The sequence below is a fragment of the Neopelma chrysocephalum genome, unplaced genomic scaffold (genome assembly GCF_003984885.1).
Source record: "Neopelma chrysocephalum unplaced genomic scaffold, ASM398488v2 Primary Assembly neopelma1_188, whole genome shotgun sequence".
NCBI classification, from domain to species: domain Eukaryota; kingdom Metazoa; phylum Chordata; class Aves; order Passeriformes; family Pipridae; genus Neopelma; species Neopelma chrysocephalum.
Window position 1 is genome coordinate 511714 of NW_020897850.1, and position 19933 is coordinate 531646.

Here is a 19933-nt window from a genome sequence, read left to right on the forward strand (position 1 = left end):
GGGATTGAAAGACGAGCTGTTCATGCAGTCTTTGCCCCATGGCAAATGAGTTAGCATCTCTATTAAAGCAATTAGCATCTCAGTACATTTGGAAAACAGACAAGAAAATACCTTAATCTTTGCCTTTATATCTATAAATGAACTAATCTCAAAGGCTCTGAATCGCTAAAGACTCCACAAATGTACAGTGGAGCAATTTCAGTAAAATGCTGAGCCTTGATGCCAAAACATTGCAAGATTTATTCTTATTTCAGGCAGGCTCTCAGAGGAACAGATTTTGAATTGCCCAAATTAAAGCATTTCCAGTTCTAGAGAGAATAAACACCCTTTAAGGATCTATTGACATCACTGCAAATATGAGCACATGGTGCAAAATCACCCTGTGAGTTATATATCTTTTTAAGTCACGCTGACATAAGCAGTGATATTTAAACTGTACCCTGATTGCCACTGTATTGCCTGAACCCACTTTATTTATATACTTCAAAGTCTCTCTGGATCTCAGAAGCACAACCCTTCTTTTAATAAATATAACTAATTTGCAGCAGGAACCTGCCCATAGGTATTGCATAAGATGATTTGTGACACTGGGTTTAACCAAGGAGGTTTTACTTAAAAATCTTATCATTTGTGAGTCTTTGGGGGTCAAAATGGTGACCTGTTAGACAACAACAAAAAAAAGATCTGCTGAGTCAGACTATTGGTCCTTAAGAGGAGGCACTTTTTAGGGAGAATATGGTGAACTTGGCCTTTTTCTGCTCTCTTGTGCGTCTCTTCCTCTCATACATCCCCAGTATCCCAGTTAGATTAGGGATGGTGGAGAATACATCCCCTTGGTACCTCTTTATGAGACATAAACATATCTAATCCCTTTTTGAACTTGCAGTACTCTCTGCTTTACGCTGTCCTGTTGGTAGTAAACTCCAAGAGTTCACTATATACTGTGTAAAGAAGTACTACTTCTAGCTGTTGAAATCAGTTTCAAATGTCATAATCTTATGTGCTATATATATGTGCATATATATAATATTCAGTTTCATTCACAATTGTTCTTTCTGACAGGCTCCCACTCAACTTTCATGTCCATATTCATCCAGGGGGACAGCATAACCATAGTAGAAAGAAGACTGAAATGCCTATTTTGAGTTGTTCTGTGCTAAAATATAGAAGCTCTTAAGTGCTTAGGCAGGGAACTTGTGCTTATCCTGGTTTGAAGCTGAGAGCTCTGCTTCGTTAAGTGATATAAAGCAGAAGGAGTAGTGTGGGATAATCCAGTGGAAAGAAAAGATGCAGCTATAACTTTAATTTGCTGGTTAAAAGGATTCTGGTCTTTCTGAATCAGCATCAGGGCTCTGTCTAATCTCCTTCCTCCACTCATGTTGCAACAGAGGGTTGCCTAAGTGAGCTGTGTTGGCTCTTTGCCACTCAATATTTCCCTTCACCGGGGAAACCCCCAACTGACTTTTAAAGTCAGCTTTATGGCCCCAGGATAGTGCCAAAGGCGGTATGAGGCACCTCACCACCTTCTTGAAGAATTTGAAGGCAAAGATAGGGGAGGGATCACAGGAGGCAACCTGGGCAAGCTCACAGTGAGCAATTCCTGCTACTTTATTAGCTGACACCTCCTGCTTAACATACTGATCAACCCTGATTTTTTATTACTATTATTTCAGAGGGGAGTTGCCAGAACTGATTCATTGTTTTTGGACAGGCAAATACAAAGTGAGCAAACTGGCTTGTCTTTGACAACTGAAAAGCATATAAGAGAAAAAAAAAAAGCTTCTGAAAGTTCTTTGTCTCTGCCATCTAGAAAGTATATCCTTCCAAGAGGAAGGTCTGTGATTCAGGGGGAAAATCCCATGACAAAGCCTTTAGCCCTAACAATTGCATGTAAGAGAGATTAAGTCATGGGAAACTCCTGTGAATAGAGTTGCATGAATAAAAAGAAACATGCAGCAACATGAAACATGCCTAGCTTCAGGTTTCACTGCCAAATTGAAACACTGACCATGTTTATGAAATTGTGAGCTGGGCTACATGTGTCTTTCGAGCAAGCAGAAGCCTAATTTCAAGGGACCTGGGGGGTAGGACAGACACAGGACGATGCATGGCTTGGCTTTGCATCAGGCATTCAATATTAACATTCTCTGCCATGCGTCGATAGGAAAATGAGAGGAACCCGGGTATTCTCAAAGGATTGCAGGGACTGCTTCAGCCGTGCGGTAGCCGAGGAGCTCAGTACACCACGCAGTGTGTCCAGGTGGCTTGGAAGACTTGGTTCTGTCTTCAGGAACTCTTAGGGTAAAGCAAGGCAAACAACGGCAGAAAACTTAATTTGTTGTTTTGTGGTTTGGGGTTTTTTTTGTTTACCTAATGCTCGAGCCATTAGACGGCTGCTCAGCTGCCAAGCCCACGGCTCCGTAACGCTGACCGGGGGCTGGTGAGGGCAGAGCGGCCGGCGGGGACACGGGGGACACGTAGGAGGCACCGGGGGCGGTCACAGCAGGAGCAGCAAACCCGGGGTTCGATTTAGGGCTCGGAGCTCCAGAGCCCGTGCGCAGGGTCGGACGGGCAGCCCCCGCCAGCCCCTGGTCATCGTTATAGAGCCACCGAGGTGGCCCGTGAGCTGCCGCGGGACGGCACATTAGGAAAAAAAAGACCAAAAACCCACGAAACAACAAATTAAGCTGCCGCGGGGCCTCCTGGGAAATGTAGTCCCCCCGCTTAGATAGGCGAGGGCAAATCACCGCGTCTCTCCCCGCTGGGCCTGCTGGGAGTTGTAGTTCTTCTCGGCCCCGCCGGAGCAGCGGCCAAAGGCGGCGGGGCCGGGCAAGACTACACTTCCCACCGCGCACCGCTCCGCCGCCGCCCTCCTAGCGCCCGTCGGCTGTAAACAAACAGGGCGGCGAGTGATGGCGGCAGCCGCGGGCGGCCCTGAGGTGTCCTGAGCGTCGGCTGTCTGTCCGTCCGTCCGTCCGCCGGGGCTGCGGGCGAGCGGGCAAGCGGCTCTGCCGGGCTCGAGCTGCGGCGCGGCGGACTCGTGGCGGCACACATGGATGACAGCAAGGTAAGGGCCTGCGGGGCTCACCTTGGAGCCGGAGCTGAGCGCGGCCGGCGAGGCTCTTGGTGCAGGGAACCTGCTGAAATCTCCTCTCGAAGGGCTCTGGTCGCTGCAGCCGCCAGGAAGCAGGGGTTGCCCCCTTCGTTTCCTTTGCTTGCAGCTCTTGGATGCCACTTCTGGCGTTGCCGTAAAGCTCCAGACCTGGGCTAGGGCGAGTCGAGAGACTAAAGGTTGCCCTGAGGGTTTGGTGATTCCATTTGAGATGCCATTTCTCTTGGGAGGGCTCTTCCCATTGCAGGTTGCCGTGTCAGGATGAGGTAAGCAGTATTTATACCTCATTTTGTAGCCGCTGCGGTCTTACAACTTGAGCCATCGTGTCCTTGAAATCTCCTAAAAATTCCACTGAGTCATGCTTTCCTCCTTGTTGAGGGGGTTGGCCTGCATAATTGGAGTCTTGTCTGTGAACTGAACAACTATGAAAGGAATTTCCTCGTAAGAACAGAGACAACTAAATTTCATTAGTAGTGAGGTAACCATTCTGTAGCTACCTGAACCCAAGTTCAGTGTTTTCCTTTGTCTGCATGGCATAATTAATTTAGAATTGGGCTTGCATGCTGTAATGTTTTCCTTAATTCGTTGTGCACTTTAATTTAGCCTTATCTGGTTTAGGAGAGCATTAGAAAAATGGTTCTTGTTAACATATTCCTTTAATTGGAAAGAAATAGTGAGAAAGGGAGAGGTAGAATAGCTGAACATCAGATCTAGAAAAATTTCATGTTTCAGTTCTGAAGGATGGTCTTAAATTATGCACACAAAAAAAATCCAAACCAAACCCCAAATATGACCACCTTTTCTGCTGTAGACCTTACTTGAAACTAAGGCTTGTTCGGGTACTGGTCTCACTTCTTGCTGTGGTTTGAGCTATGGATTGTGTAAGGGAAAGAGTTTAGTGATGTAGCTGTTCCTTGGCAATTAATTCCTGTTAAAACAACACTTGTGCACCTCTGAAGTATTTAGACACAGTAAAAAAGAGGAACTCTTATGGTAATTTCAACGTTTATGGGTGAAATTACTTGGTTAGTTTGGAAGACTACATATAACTTATTATGTATTTATTATATACATTGGGAAGCAGAGAGTTTGAACTGGGGTAAGAAGTATTTTGCATATTTTTGTTAGCTGATAAGTCTAGTTGGTAACCATTAAAATAAACTTTTTTATATAGCTAACTGCAATCTTTTGTATTAATTATGGAAGTTTTTATAGGGAATGCTCTGGCAATACTTATTTGGGTAGTTAACTTTTCAGTTTATAGCTAGAAATGAGAAATAAAAAAAGGTTTTAACATCAGATCACTTTTGTTATTCCAGTGAAATTAAAAACAAGCAAACAAAAACCAAACCACCACCCAAAACCGTTGGGGTTACCCTCTATTATTACAAATATTCTTGCCTTGTATGGAAAAGATAGCTTTAGTTTTCAAAAAGTTTACATGAAATGTATTTTTCTTCAAAAATAAATTGAACTGAGCCAAATGATTAGATTGAGCTTTAAGAAAAAAGTGCATTTTGGAGACAAATATATTTTAAAGGTTATTTTTTAATTTAAAGTGGGATTTGGGGAGGAAAAAATGTATACTGCATCATTCTTAATATTAGCAGTGGAATGTAGTAACTGATTACTATTTTTGAAGGGGAATGAAAATTCAATGAAATGCACCCAACAGTTTTTTTTAAATGCCTTGTTAGTTCAAGGCAGATACTTACATGTGTTGGATATACAAAGGAAGGCTTAGGGAAACCTTTTGTCACCCAGTTCTGATGACAATAGACAGGTCCATTCTTCAGATTTTTGAGAGAGCAGATCTCTGATCTCGCGCACTTTTAGTTCCACTTTTAGTTCTGGGTCAGTTTCTCAACTTTGAAGGAATTGGCTCTTGGTTGTTGGCTTTTTTTTGCTTGTAAATAAATTGCTGCATCCTCCAAATGAAGAAACAAATTCCTTCAATCTTGTAAAAGAGGCAGTGGCTGTTTAAAGCCAGGTCTCCAGCTTGGTTTGTTTGCTCTTCCCAAGCTGCTTCCAGGGACTTGGGCAAGGATATTGGTCTTGAAGTCTGACTGTTTCTAAACTTCCACAAACTTGCAATGTGTGAAGTGAAAGAAAAGCCTTTAAATAGGTAAGCTCAGAGTGTTTTTAGGTGTTACCTGAGTTTGAAAAAGCAAGCCCTCAGATAAACTGTTTATATGGGGCATTTACATGTATGGATTGAGCATCTGTTGATGCCTTGCTCTGGTGTTCATACAGCCTTTCCATTTTAAGGGAGTGCTTGGTGTTAGAGCAGGGGAAGGTCCACTGCAAAAGGCTGCACACAAGCCTACCTTTGAAACATCAAATACTCAGTCCTGTCTGGTCCTGAGTCATAATTCTGGGGATACAGATGTCCCTTGGAGGAAGTGTGGGAGCAAGGCAGATGTGCTTCCAATAGAGAACCTGATGAGTCTTCACCCCTGAGATGTCTTACAGCAGGTGTCTGCCTGTGGCCCTTGCTGTTGTGTGTGACAAGGATCACAGAGAGAGTGATCTCCCAGGCAATCCTGGAATCTACTCTGGGTAATGCTTTGAATACCACAGCAGGGACTGAGAGCTAGTGTGGAGTCACCTCGGTTGTTAAGGAGGTGGGCTGCTAAGTTTTCACCCTTCAGGGCTTTTTCAGAACATGTAGATTTGCAATGTGCTGGGGAAGTTTTCCACCCAGGATCATATCTGAATATAAAGCGTTCTCACTGCTGCTTGCTTGGCAAAATAAAACCTGAGCAGCTTTGGTTATAATTTTATATGAGCAATTTGAAGTCATTAAATGTTTTAAGAGGGTGCTGCTTGGCATCGCTCAGATGGTGGCACGTCTGCTCATATTTTCAATGAATGAGTAAAACGGATGAGCTTAAACCCTATAAAATAACTAGAGCAGTTTTATTTCATTGTTGCAGTGAACTAGGAGGATACACGTGGTAGAGTTAGCTGACCATCCCTGTGTCTGTTCTGAGCTCCAACAGAGACAGGTTTAAAGAAGTGCCTGGCTTCTGTTAGTGTGAACTGGCAGAATGTGTACGGTGGTGGACGTGCTTCCATGGGTGAGGCTGTAGGTCCTTCCCTGGGGGAAGAGGAGGACTCTCACCTCTTGAGCAGGAAGGTGGTATCTGGTTGATTGCTGCCCTGAACCTTAGTGCTTACCCATCTTGACTTCTGGGTGCCTGTGTAACCCCTTATGAAAACTCTTGATATTTATTCCTAGCTAATGCTTTTTTAAATAGACGTTGCAGCAAAGACAGTCTTTATGCATTTGTGCATAAGATTACATTCTTAGTATGTTAATCACTTTGTATCATTAGGGTTTTAAGATAGATGTCTGTTGACATACCAGCTTAAGACATATAGTGTTTGCTCACTAAATAGTATCTTAACATTTTTGGATCGTTATGGGAAGCATTTTGTCTGCTAGTGAAAGTTAAATCTATGTTAAGCATATAAAATGTCATGCAATGGAGGAATAACAAGCATACTTTCCAGCTGGGTTTTGTACTGCTGCTGTAAATGGTATACTTTGAATTGGAAGATCAGAAAGCTTCGTCTTTATTAGCAGACTTGTGACTAACTTCATTTGCTTTTTGATTTTGAGAAAATGTTTGCCAGCGTGAATAGATTCCTCTCCCCTCTACTGTAATGCAGCACTCAGGTTTCATTTCTTACTAATCATTTTTACAGTTTTATATGAATTCTGTATATGGTCATCAGCTCCATGTTAAGTTGAATTCTGCGCACCTGTACCTTCAGCTGCTAATGCAAAGAAGAGTCCACTTAAGATGATTCTTTGAGCTGGATCTCAACTACTGTTTGATAGAACTGCTTTTGTATTGGTGAATGAGCTCTGAGCTGCTGGAAAATGCTGAACTGGTCAATGTGATCAGCATTGCTTTGACACTTCAGATAGTGTTGTTTTAATCTGCCAAATTGTTTAAAACCTGCAGATGTCACAATGAGGCTGCTTTAGGGGCTCGGTTCCTCAGGGCTGTGAGTGCTAGTAACTATATTATGTATGCATCTCCTTCCTAAGGAGGACTCTCTGTCACGCATTCTGGAAGTGCTTTTGTAGCTGCTGCATCCTTCTAATAAAAAAATCCAGAAATGTGAGAGATTTTCTACGTCAGGTCAAGTAATTGCAGCTATTTCCAATTCCAGGTCACATAACTTTGTGGTTGAACACTGATGGCAGATAAGAATGATCTAGGTACTGTATTAAAAAGAAAATCTTAGAGTCATAGAATATGCTGAGTTGGAAAGGACCCCTCAGGATCATCCAGTCCAACTCCTGGCCCTGCACAGGACACCCCAAGAATCACACCATGTGCCTTGGGGAAAGAATTATGTTTTTCCGTTTTCTGAAGTCTGAGTGAACTGAAGTGGGGCTTGGTCATATATTCTAACTAATGCATGTCTTTACTAATATTTCTGTGTCAAATTTTATAATTCATGTTGTTCTGGGTCTTGATTGCTTATGACTCGTGACTCCATGGAAAAAACCCCAAATTCCTACTGCTGAATGCTAATAGATCACATCCCTTTATAAACTCCAGAGGAATACAAAGGGACAAAAAATGTTTGCCTGCTTGTTTCTTGGTCTGTTGCCATGTTCGACATCAACTATCACTTCTGCTTTGTCTTCTTTCTGTCACATCAGCATAGCAACTGAGTAGGCAAACATGACTTGGAAGCCAGGGGGATATGGTAATGTTGGATGGGGGCAAAGGATTTCCCAGGCCTTTTTTTCCCCAGCTGGGTTGCTTAAGGTTACAGCAGGAGCTTTTAAATGTTGGCAAGGGAAAAGCGATGATGATGCAGGATTTGATTAAATGGCTCACCAAACCAACTTTGCAGTGTGATCCTTAATTGTATGGTGAACTCCAGGAGCCATAAAGACAGTATGTGTTCTTTAGGGATGGTGTGAAGTGAGATTATTAGGGTCAAAACCCCAAAAGGTTTACAAGCCTTTTTCCTGCCATAAGAGAGCCTGTGTGCAGGATTGCTGCAGTGGTAAAAGATCTTGGAGAGAGAGCCATTAGTACACCTGTACTGTAGAAAGCTCTCTGGAGTGACTAAAGGGAAAGCAATTCATTGGTAATGGTGGATCCAGGATGCATTTGCAATGTGCTAAGCAGTCTTTAACTTGCTGTGTGTGAGAAACAGCGTGGTGGGAACTATTCACCTGCCCGACATTGTGGTGCAAGGGCATGGCTGTGACTGCTCCTGTGCTGGACTAAGACTTGAGTTATACAGCAGTGTGGGGTGTGCTGGGGCTCCAGCCTAAAAAACTAGCTCACTCTAGTTCTAGAGGGTCAGAACTCAGTGGCAAAGGTTTTTTTAAGAGAGCTGGAGTGTACCTCTCTACAAGACCTTATCTAGCTCTTGAATTCAAAGATTTACTTTGAACTACCTTGCACTGGTAGTTCACCATACAAGAAAAAGAAAAAAGAAAGGCCTCAGGTGCTAAAAGTCTTCAAGAATTGAAGTACTTGGTGGAGTGAGTGGATTATCCAAACTGTATTCAGCAGTTAAAGTGTAAAAGAGCTTGATTTTTCTTTGCTCTTATGAATGTATTGTGTTCGTTTCATTATCATAGATGTCCATTAAGTACTTTCTGTTCCTTCATTTGCTTATGGTAGGCAGCTACTCCTGAATAAATTAGGAGAGGCAATACAGGGAGGGTAGGATTATGTTGGCATGTGATTGTTGTCTCACTTTTCAAAGAAAGAATAGGCTGAATTGTATAGTCCTTTTTTTCTCTTCATTCTAGCACATCAATTCACCATGTTATTGTTTTTATTACAGCCTGCTAAGTTTGTAGAACAAGTGACTTCTTTGAATATTGACAATTTCTTATTTTGTAGCATTACACAGTAAAAGTGCCTTTTTTTTATTATGAACTCTGATATTTTGAACACTGCCCATTAGAAGAAGTCCCATCTGTGTACAGCATGGTGAAATACTAAGCAGCAGTGAAATTCTTCTATGCAGGTGTGTGTGTTGTGTGTTTCCCCACACCCCCTCCATTCAAACAGTGTGGTCAGAATGCAAATAAAGAGAAATCCTCACTTCAGACTGGAGCTGGGGTGTGTGGCTGATGTAATGCTTACAGGGTGATACTACCCAATGACCAGTGAAGTAAGCTTCAGAGCCTATTTAAAACTATCTTGTGCCATGCTCCCATGTTAAGAGTAAAATATTTGGGTGGGGAAGCACAGAGTAAACACAGGGGAAACTATTCCTTTTTTAAAAAATTTATTTTAGCTGTAGCAAGAGAGGCTTTCAGACCTTTTAAAAAGGAGGCACAAAGAAGAGGGGAAAATGATTGTAAAATCTACATTCCATAGGGCAAGAAACTAGGGAGTTCTATTTCTGAAAGGGAGATCTAAATTAGGTATAGAGAAAGTTGAACACTGATGGGTTGTGTGAGGAGACTCACACCAGGCTGTGTAATAATGTTTTGAAGGCCACCATGGCCAGAGTGGTTCGGTGCTGCTGGAGCAGAGGCAGCAGAGGTAGGACCTGGTGTGATTGAGTAAAACTCCTCAGAAGATTCCTCTGAAAGAAACATGGCCCAAGTAAGCTCAGATGGCTAGTGAATAATTCTGACAAGCTTCATCTTTGGAGTAGGCTGAAACTGTTGATTGCAGCAAAACTAAGTTTTGGATTATATTGATTATATTTTCTTCCAAAATAAAATGTTAAACTGCATAGTATAATATTTGTAGATAATATAATTTTTCTAATATTTCTGGCAAGTACTAGAGCATGAGTTGTTGGTGATATTAAACTTAATTTCACTACAAGTTGACTATGCCTCCTCAATGTCCCAGATACCCTCCTAGATATCTGAAATAGTGTGTCTAGTTCTGGGCTCCCCCGTGCAAGAGAGAAATGGAGACACCAGAGAGAGTCCAGCAAAAGGCCTTTAAGATGATGAAGGGACTGGAGCATCTCTCCTGTGAAGAAAGGCTGAAAAGGCCACGACCATCTGTCCTGGAGAGGAGAAAGCTCAGGGGATCTCACCAGTGTGTGCAAATGCCTGGAAGGGAGGGTATAAAGGAGGTGGAGACAGGCTTTCTTCAGTGTACACTGAAGTGGGACCAGAGGCAGTGGGTACAAACTGCCACACGGGAGGGTCCATCTGCACATCAGGAAATGTTTGGGTTTTTTTGCTATGAGGGTGACTGAGCACTGGAATGGGTGGCCCAGAGGGATTGTGGAGTCTCCCTTCTTGGAGATATTTAACAGTCATCTGGACATGGTCCTGGGCAGCTGGCCCTGCTTGAGCTGGAGTGGTTGGTCCAGATGCCTTCCAGAGGTCCTTGCCAACCTCAGCCAATCTTGTGGAGCTCCAAATCAGATTGGTAGCATTTACAACAGGGCTGCCTAATCACTTCACTGTGAAATCATACCCCTCCCTTTTGTTTTTAATGCTGTTGCTGAAAACTTCATACATCAGCATTCATATTTTCTCTGTTGCTCCAGAATCAGTGGATGCACATGCAAGATTTTATACTTGAGACACCGAGGAGTTGCAATCACGTGGTCACAGCATTACCTTTGCAGAACAGGATCTTTATTGTGCCCTTCCTTTCCAGGTGGTTGGAGGCAAGGTAAAGAAACCAGGCAAACGAGGTCGTAAACCGGCCAAAATAGATCTGAAGGCAAAACTTGAAAGAAGTCGTCAGAGTGCAAGGGAGTGCAGAGCCAGGAAGAAGCTGAGGTACCAGTACCTGGAGGAACTGGTTTCAAGCAGAGAGCGAGCCATCTGTGCTCTCAGAGAAGAGCTTGAAATGGTAAGAAACTATCATTTGACCTAATCCTCAGTGTTATTTGGGACCTGTGCTCATGAACATTTTTTTCTCAAAGTCACAGTGACTGACAGTGGCATTTGGCTGGCCAGAAGGTATCAAAACATCAGATGCATCCAGCTGTTTGCCTGCTTCGGTGTGTAGAATATGAATTTCATGTCACGAGTTATCTGCTGGTTTTGAACAGGAAGCAAGCAAAGAAAGTGCCCTTGCATTTGAGTCTTGTTGTCTTTGAAATACTTGTTTTGAATAACCTTTGGCAGATGTAGAAACAGGTAGATGGTGGAAAGAGATGTGTTAATATATCAAGGGGGAACATAAATGCACAGTGTGTCATTGCTTCTCTGTTGGGGAAGTTGATTCTTGCAGCATGCTCTCTGTATAGATGGTTGCACAGCTGTCCTGTTTTCCAGCACATGGAAGATGGGTGTCTTGGCAAAATAAGCAGCATTAACCAAAGAGAATGTTTCATTTGGAAATCAGACACATCTCCTCAGTGATATTGAGGTGCTGTTGAAATTTCACTGGAGCTGAGGATATTGCCTTGACCTGGCTTTAGGTTTTTTTGAGTAGGCAGCGCTAATCACAAGTGAATAGGTTTAGAATCAGCCAGCTGCCCACAGGTTTTTTGATGTGCTTCTGGGTTTGGCAGTGAAGAATTTAAGATGAGGGAGCTAGGAATAAGGCACATGTGCTGCAACTGTGCCTTGCACAATCAGAAAGGACCTCTTAATAGTCCATCAGCTGCACAGTCATGTGAAATATTTGTTTTTAATAGGCCATGAACTGGAACGGTATTCTTGCATGTCAGCAGCAAGAAATTGCACAAAGTGTTCCATGTTGTTTAATAATTACAGTATTCTGTCCAGTATGGCCACTGAGTAGCAGTTTATTGATTGAAACAGGATTTGCTGAGGCCAGGTATGCAACCGTGGACACGTGCTTAGCTCATTAGTGCTCTGCAGTTTCATAAGAGGCTTCAGCTCAGTAAATTCAGACTTTAAATGAATATACCGGAAGGTAAAGATTAGAGCTCTGTTTTGTCTGCTAATGTGATCCTGGCAGTTTGCTAATGCCTAATGTGTTTGCATATTTCAGTACAAGCAGTGGTGCATGGCAATGGACCAAGGGAAAATCCCCTCTGAAATAAAAGCCCTGCTAACTGGAGAGGAGCAAGGCAAAGCACAGCAGAACTCAACCAAACTTGCTAAGGCTGGGAAGACGGAAGCAAACAGCAGCAATCCCTGTAAGTATCCAGCCTGTGCTTAATTCCTGGGTTTTTTTACATCTTTTATGGTGTAGGAGGATGGCTGTGGTGTAGGAAGAAACGTAAGGATGTGCTTTTGGGCACAAATAGTTGATTGAAGCAAAGAGCTTTGTGGGTGGTACAAAGACTCTGTGTAATGTTTACATGGACAACACAGATACTACACTAGACAGGAAGCTGGGCAGTTACTTTAAAAGAAGACTCAATCTTTGTGTTTCACTAAGGCCTGTGAAGACCTGATACCTTAATCTTTTACAGCATTTTCTGTTTTCTTAATGCGAGGTAAACGGAGCACATAAAGCATAACTGAATTTTAAAAACTCCATCAAAAAACCAGTATTCCAGCTGTAAGCACTCAGAGGTGAGAAATGCTGGACTTGGCGTTTCCTACAGAGTCTTCCTTCTGACTCATTTGTGCATGTCCAGGGAATGAAATAAGGTTATTCTGGAAATTGGAAGGTGAAAAGATCACGTGATATAGTCATATTCCTGATATGTACATGCAAAGGGAGAGAGTTAAGATGTAGCAAAGGGCAATTCGATATCTTACTGCTTCTAATTTTGTAATATTTCATGCTACAGGCTAGATTACACTCTGCTGAAATTTTCTTTAAAAATAGGGATTCCTAGCTTTATGTTTGAGAGAATCAACGTGAAAATCACATTTTTAACCATAACAGTCTTCCCCTGTGATGCATCACTGACAGGAGGCCAATGCAGAACCTTCCGCACTGCAGCAGAGATACCTCGGTAGCTGGCAGAAGAATGCTGTTCTGAGGAGTGGATGCATCCCCAGATGCAGGGGCAAGGATCCCAGTCCGCTGTCTTCTCTTTGCTCCTCCCCACGTGAAACTCTTTTGATGGTGTTCCTAAGGCTGTGTGGAGTGGGGCTTTTGGGGTAGTAGGTGTTTGTGTAAGTGGAGCATTGTTCTTTCTTTCGCTACACCACCCTCCCCAAATACAGCTATGGCAGCTCTTGGGAATTCCCTTTACGAAATGGGGGCTGCTTTTATATCAGAGCCCAGAATTAGATTGGCTTTGGTTTTGGTAGTTACGTGGTTGTTAACCATTGTGGGAGTCTGGGAGGTTCTGTAGAGTAAAAGCAAGAGGAGGATCTCAGAACAACTTTGCTAAAGCCAAACAGAGTAGTACTGTGGGTCGGGGAGAAGGAAATGAATCAAAAGCTTTTAGTAAGAAGGTTTATAGCAATGTAATTTGTAACCTAAATGAAGATGTTGCTCTCAGCATCCTTCTGTAATCCAGCATGTGATAGGGATTCTTCAAGAGAGGTACTAGATTTATTTCCTGCTTCTGCCCATACTTCTTTCACTGAATATATTTTCCACCTCCCGTGCTTCTGGTAGGATAGTCAAAGCATGTCCCTGCATCTTGCTTCCAGACATTCCCTCTCACCCATTGGGCCCTGCTATCTTTCTGTAGCTCCCTACAATTTGGGCCCTAGTACTTTCCTGGACATCAACTTAAAATGGGTTCTGCTGCGTTGTCCTGGTTTCCCAGCCAAAGTTAATGCCAAGAACTGGTAGCAAAAAAACCAAGTGGCATCAGTTTTATGATAAGAAAGGTAATGGCAAAACTCTCGTGGGCTGATTTACTCATGCTGGTTATTTACAGATAACCTGCCACTTTCTTCAGACTGCTCTTTCTCCTGGATATGCTTTTTGTATTCATATGATGTAATGTGGAGAGTGGAGCTCTCTGGATTTTCAGTGGGGGTTTGGCTTGTTTATTCTGTTTTGTTTATGGCATGTCTTTCCCTGTATTTTATGAAATGCATGGAACATTTTTTAATCTTACATTTTCTTCATTGTTTCATACAATAAATATTATAATGAATGACTTTGCTAGACTGAATGTTGCCTTCTTTTTATTAAACTAATTGGGTCTGTTTAGCAATACCTCAATTCAAGATGAGTTGAAAGCACTGAAAATAATTTCAATGTGAATTTGTGAGAGAAAACAAACTTCTAATCCACAATAAAATCTGAGGTATCACATACAGAATAGCACATCGGGGAACTAAAATTCAGCAGATGCTGTATTTATGGAAAGTAAAGATTTGTGTGTATAAAGATATATTGTGGCCTTCCAGTACCCAAAGGGAGCCTACAAGATGGAAAAAGGCTATTTACAAAAGTCTGTGGTGGCAAGACAAGAGGGAATGGCTTCAAACTGACAGAGGTTTAGATTAGATATTAGGAAAAAAATTCTTTACTGTGAAGGTGATGAGACACTGGCACAGGTTGTCCAGAGAAGTTGTGGATGCCCCATCCCTGGATATGTTCAAGACCAGGTTGGATGGGGCTCTGAGCAATACTTAAATTGCAACTAGAAAACGCTGTCATTGTTCATCTAATGATTTTCATCAGGACTTCATTATAAAAAAAAAACTTAAAGAACCTAAACAACTGATTTTCAGTTTCTTTTTTTCCTCCATAAAAAGCATTAGGAAGGCAGAATTTTGCTTTTATAAAAAGTACAGGATTAACTCTGCTTTTTGGGTGTCTGCGTTAACTCACAACTGGCTTAATCAATGCTACTAACATTGATTGCTGCTTCAAGCAATCCTTGTGTATGATCTCTGTATGTTTGGGTGGGTATTGGTGACATTCTTAACTATGCTGGAGCTGATAGGTGTTCTGTTGATGAAATAAATTTGTGAATAAAAGACTACAAGTGGGTTATAAAATGCGTTTTCACGAGACTGTATTCAGTGTGAACAGAAACAGCTTGCCATGAGGGGTGACTTGTTTCCATGCCTTCTTTCTCATGGCAATGTAGAAAATGCATTTTGATCAAGTTTTACGTTGCTGGTGACAGCAATGCTCCATGTTCTTGTGGTAGAGCATACCAGCAGTGGCCTCCAACTTCCCCATCTCCTTATGTGGTATGCTGTGAATGCCTGCTGATGTAAGAACAATTCTTTCCCACTCCATATCGAACACAGATCTGGCCGTGTTGCTAGGTCAGTGTTTTCTGTTTTGCATTTCTGGGCTTTTTCTTTCCTCTCCCCTTTGAAATGCACTTTTCAGTATGCATTCCCTTTTTCCTACAGGAAAAGGGTGTTCTGTAGATCTCCTTTCTTCCCCAAGCGACCTGGCAGCTATTTTCAAAAGCTGCCAGGGGTTCCTTTTCCAGAGGGCTGTATAAAAACATGAGTTACTCTGCTGTTTCTGCCTCTGCACACACTCTGTACCACACCCACCAACTCACACTGAGTACCCTTTCTACATCTCAAACTCTCAGTAACATCAGTGTAAATACCCCTTCTGCACTCCAAGCTCTCAATAATATCATCATCCTCTGTAGCTCGGGACCCTCTTGTTTCTCAGCCGAGCGCAAGCAGAGCTGGTACCAGCTCACCCCAGAGTGTTTTTTGCTTGCTCAAGCATTTTTCTGGTAAGCTGTGTGATCACGAAGAAGGCAGCAGCATTAGCAGACAGCAGTGATGTTGTTCAGTTGTAGATGCTGGGAAACAGTTCTGCTCCTCCCAGAGTGGTGAGTCGTCTTTCACTTGAAACACTGGGATTTAGATGACTCTGTTGCTTGTATTTCTGTAAAATTCTAGGTTGCCCGGCATTTTCAGCAGTGACAGTCCTCTCAAACAAAGGGAGAAGTTTAGCTTAGGTTTACACACTTGAAACAGGCTGTGGAATTAGGGGCGGGGATTAATTTTAAAAATTTTGGCCCAAAGTGATTTTATCTCATGAACGTCACTGAGAAAAGGTTTCATCAAAGTAAATACAATAACAGTGTTGATTTTCCATTTAAACCTGGGGTCCTGTCTGCGATCTTGGATAGCAAAAGGGGAAGGAGGTTTGCCTGGCTTTCTGATCAGCTGCTGACTCTTGTGACAAGTGTTTGTGTAAACCTGCTCAAGGTGATGGCTCAGTCAGGGATGTATCAGTGTGAACACTCACTTCGGCAAGGTGTGTTTTTCATTACTTTATTCTTAGGGTTTCTCGCCTTCTGAAATAAAATAGTAATTTTTTATTAGTAGCAACCAGTGGAACCAAAGAGGATTGCTCCGGGTATTTGAGAAGCAGCCAGTTATCTACTTCCGTTTTTTGAATTTACGTAATTTTTTTCTTCAGTAGCCACTTAATGTTGTCATCATTTCAATCCAATGCCACATTGTAATGGAGCTGATATTGTCTACATGTGCTGGCAGATAAAAAAGGCTGACTGACAGCTGAAGAACAATTATAAAGGTTATCTGTTTTAATCCCTCCTCCAGGGACTACTTGTGGAATGAGCACGGTTGCAGTTCTGTGAATGTATTAATAAAAGAATGTAGGCAGAATGATGAATGGCCTCTTGTGATTGCTTGCATTCACCTTGCATTTTTTTTTCTGAATCATGTTCTTTGTATGAAACAAGGCATAGAAACAAAACAAATGTGCCTGTTATTAACACAGCTTTGTCTTGGTCTGTCAGAAATACTACTACCAGCTGTAACTTTATCACCTGTTAACATGGATTAAAATGATTGTCTTTATTACTGTAAAACTTCTTTTCCCCTGTCTTTATTAGTATATACCTGTTTTCAGACATCAGGGAGAATTTTATAAAGTAGCAATTTCAAGTTAATTAGAAAGGATGGAGACAAGTGCAGGGATTGTCAGTGATGCTTTTAAGTGCTAATTTCTTCCGTGTGTGCCATTTTTCTATCATTCTTGATTTGAAGATCTACATGGAGGTGGGAAGAGTAGAATGGAGGATCAATACTGATGCACTCCAGTTTCGTTTCTGTTGTTGGGTGCTGACTGCTAGCCTTCCAAGCAGCACTGAGAGCTTTTGAGGACACAATTTTACTATAGCAAGGGGCAGGGAAGACTTAGTAGTGTTTCTCTTGCAGTGATCAGGCTACAAGAAAGAATCAAATGTGGTCGCCAGTGCTTGGCAGCAGTTGTTTGTCCTGTGGGTAGGTGACATGGACCCCTGCAAACTCCTGCCCTCCAAAGAAAAATGGAACTTGAGTTGCTTTTCATTAAACAATTAATCCAAGATTCCAAGCTCTCCTCCTACCTGTATACCAGCTTTGCTTTCCTATTCAAGGTTTTTTTGGACAAAATTGCTGTTTTAAGTTGTTATTTTAATCATTGAAGATTAAAATACTGTTGCCTTCAACAGAGAGTGTTTCTGGTATTGCTGGGGCCACTGAAACACTGTTTTCATAAGATTATTTTCCTTTGGCTTCGATTGGACTGCGCCTATTTAGAGTCAGGTTTTTTTTCTCATCTGAAAGGCAGAAGCTTCTTAAACTGCTTCAATTTGATCACTTATAACCTTACACTTAAATCATACAGAAGTGCATAACTAGTGTTTTTTTATTTTTGCACCAACATTTGGATGAAGAATGAATATATAGTACACTTGGTTTTTTCCTCTTGTCTCATATTGTTAATATATTTGGTCGTGCTCTTTTCATACAGTGAAATTAGAGAAATGTTTGCATGGTAAAGTCTCATGAGAAGGGATTCTGACTGTGTCACTCGTAAAGCAAATTGTTCAGTTTGTGAAATCCCAACAGTGTGGTTTCCCTTGAGTTTGTGATCTTTGCCTTATTCTTCCTTTTCCTTCGCTCAGTATCCACTTTTCCTTCCCCTTTGACTCCCTGAGCCCTGCTATGGGTAGGAGACAGCCAGGCTGTGGCTGATCTTTAGGGATGCTTGCAGCAGGGACATGTGCTGTCTGGCTGGTGTGCTGCTCTCAGAGTACAAAAAGAGTCTCTTTTGCTTTCCCCTGCAGGTGGATAGGTTAGTTCACTCAGCCCTAGATTTGTTGATTGTCCAAATTGCATTGGCTTTATGACTTCCCTTTCAAATTGAGTTGGAATTGGTAAAGGGATCCATAAGTTGCTGATGCAGGCTGGCTGCAAACAGAATTACATAAGCCCTGGTTCCCCAGAAAACCAGGCTGGTGATAAACAAGTCCCTAAATAAGCTTGGTGTACCCAAAAGTCTGAGAGATTCTTGGTTCTAGTTTTCCATTTTGGATTGATTTTTGACCAGAGTCCATCTAAGAGAGAAGACTTCCATGTAATCAGAGTGGTCGAAGAGTCTGGAGATTGCTCTGTAAAGCTGAAATCAGCAGCTCACTTACACTGGGATTTCAAAATTTACGTCTCTCTTATGTTGGTGGCTGAAAAACCTTTCTTTAAGGAGTTTTATACATGTGGGGCATGTGATAAATTTCTCAACAAAAGAAAAATCTGTGATTTTCTCAATGGCACTTCTGAGATTTTCTGTAGAACACCTAAGCTGATAAAGTGGTTTCTGAAAGAAATATTAGCTAAAACTGAATATATGACTGATAAAAGTCTTGTCAGGTGAGCTTGAAACTCTAGTATTCATTTTTTATGACTTTGGCTTGGAAATAGGAGCATTGCTACTCATTTCTTACACAGTCTCTGCCCCTATAATGTTTGGAAAACTCTATCATGTGCTATCAGTTTTAAAGGCCAGATTTTTACCAACTGAAGACTGTATATAATTAAATGAGAATTTAAATTAAATGAGGATTGCAACCTGTTTATATGAACTTTCCTGCTGCAAGTATGCAGCAGAAGGTTTGGCACTGTTCAGGTGCTTTCTAAGGGATATTTGTGAATAAGATGTCCTAATCTAAGTTATGCTCTGTGTTTCTTTTAAGCTAGTTGGTTGTTATTTGGAGTTAAAAGAGAAATAAAGGATGTTTTTAGGGACATTTAGAAGAAAACCATCTCCTGAGAACTGAGGTGAGAATGCTACTGGTCTTGCAATGACAAAGAAATTACTCGCCCCTCTGTGTGAGCCAGTACAGGCTGGACACAGGAACAACCACGAAACTGTGGGTGAAATGCAAGGAGTATATTTATTTTTGTTACCTCGCCAACCAGGGAATCCCTGAAGGAGCACCTGGGCAGAGACACTGTGGAGTTCAGACCATGCTGGAGGATCATCAAACCTGCTGTTCTCACCTGTGTTTTAGGGGTTCGTGTGGGTGTAGTTTACCACTGTGTTTCAATCTCTCTCACAGCACAGAGGGAATCTCGAGCATATTCAATAGGCTGCCTCTATCATGGGTTATCAAATCACAGATATTCTACTTGTCCAACACTCAAGGATAAACAACAATTAGTATGATATATGTTTTTTTCTACACCTCAGCTCCAGGTCACTTCAGTGTTTTTATAAACTTCCTCACCAATCTTCTGTTATTTTCCTCATTAACTTTATTGTTCTGTTGGATATATCACTGAAATAGTCTGTCGGCAGTGAGGGAGTGTGAAAACGTTTATATTGATCAGAAAAATCCTGCAGCATTTTCTATTTCTTGCTTAGATCTTAGGTCTGCAGATTTGCTCATCTGTGGGCCAAAAGCTGTCTGCACACAGGCAACAACCACTGGAATATGATTTTTCTCCTGTCTCTGGCACCTTTGGGGCCTTGGCAGACCAGGAGGCACTTGGCATTGGTGCTATCAAACCCATCCATCACCTGTCCTAAAATGGTAGAAGGAGTGAAAAGGATTTCTTCTTGCTTTAGCACCAGGTCAGCACTTTTTAATCTCCATCCTTTTCATTACAGGTGTCCAAAGTCAACCCTAAGCATGGAGCAGCTGCCATTTCAACTGTCAAGCTGCCAGATATTTTCCATATTCAGCACCTGTAAGCGTGGTGTCTTTGTCAGCTCTCACACAGCAGCACCAAAC

The 19933-nt window shown here is 42.0% G+C and overlaps 1 protein-coding gene across 2 annotated transcripts; it reads left to right on the forward strand.

The window, feature by feature from the left end:
- Nucleotides 1–2893: 2893 nt before the first annotated feature.
- Nucleotides 2894–14078, forward strand: CREBL2 (cAMP responsive element binding protein like 2). 2 transcript variants are annotated; one of them, XM_027702523.1, is made up of 4 exons: nucleotides 2894–3067; nucleotides 10741–10938; nucleotides 12052–12199; nucleotides 12901–14078. In XM_027702523.1, exons 1-4 carry the CDS (start codon nucleotides 3053–3055, stop codon nucleotides 12972–12974), a joined length of 435 nt encoding a protein of 144 aa, XP_027558324.1. In that variant the 5' UTR covers nucleotides 2894–3052; the 3' UTR covers nucleotides 12975–14078. The 2 variants fall into 2 exon arrangements, with proteins under 2 accessions (XP_027558324.1, XP_027558325.1); XM_027702524.1 differs by having other exon boundaries at nucleotides 2898–3067; nucleotides 12928–14078.
- The last annotated feature ends 5855 nt before the right edge of the window (nucleotides 14079–19933 follow it).

What these genes read in the sequence shown, in the direction of transcription:
- CREBL2 (XM_027702523.1), top strand. An exon ending in TCAGAGAAGAGCTTGAAATG is followed by an intron (nt 10,939 to 12,051) that starts GTAAGAAACTAT and finishes TGCATATTTCAG; the next exon opens with TACAAGCAGTGGTGCATGGC. An exon ending in AGCAAACAGCAGCAATCCCT is followed by an intron (nt 12,200 to 12,900) that starts GTAAGTATCCAG and finishes TAACCATAACAG; the next exon opens with TCTTCCCCTGTGATGCATCA.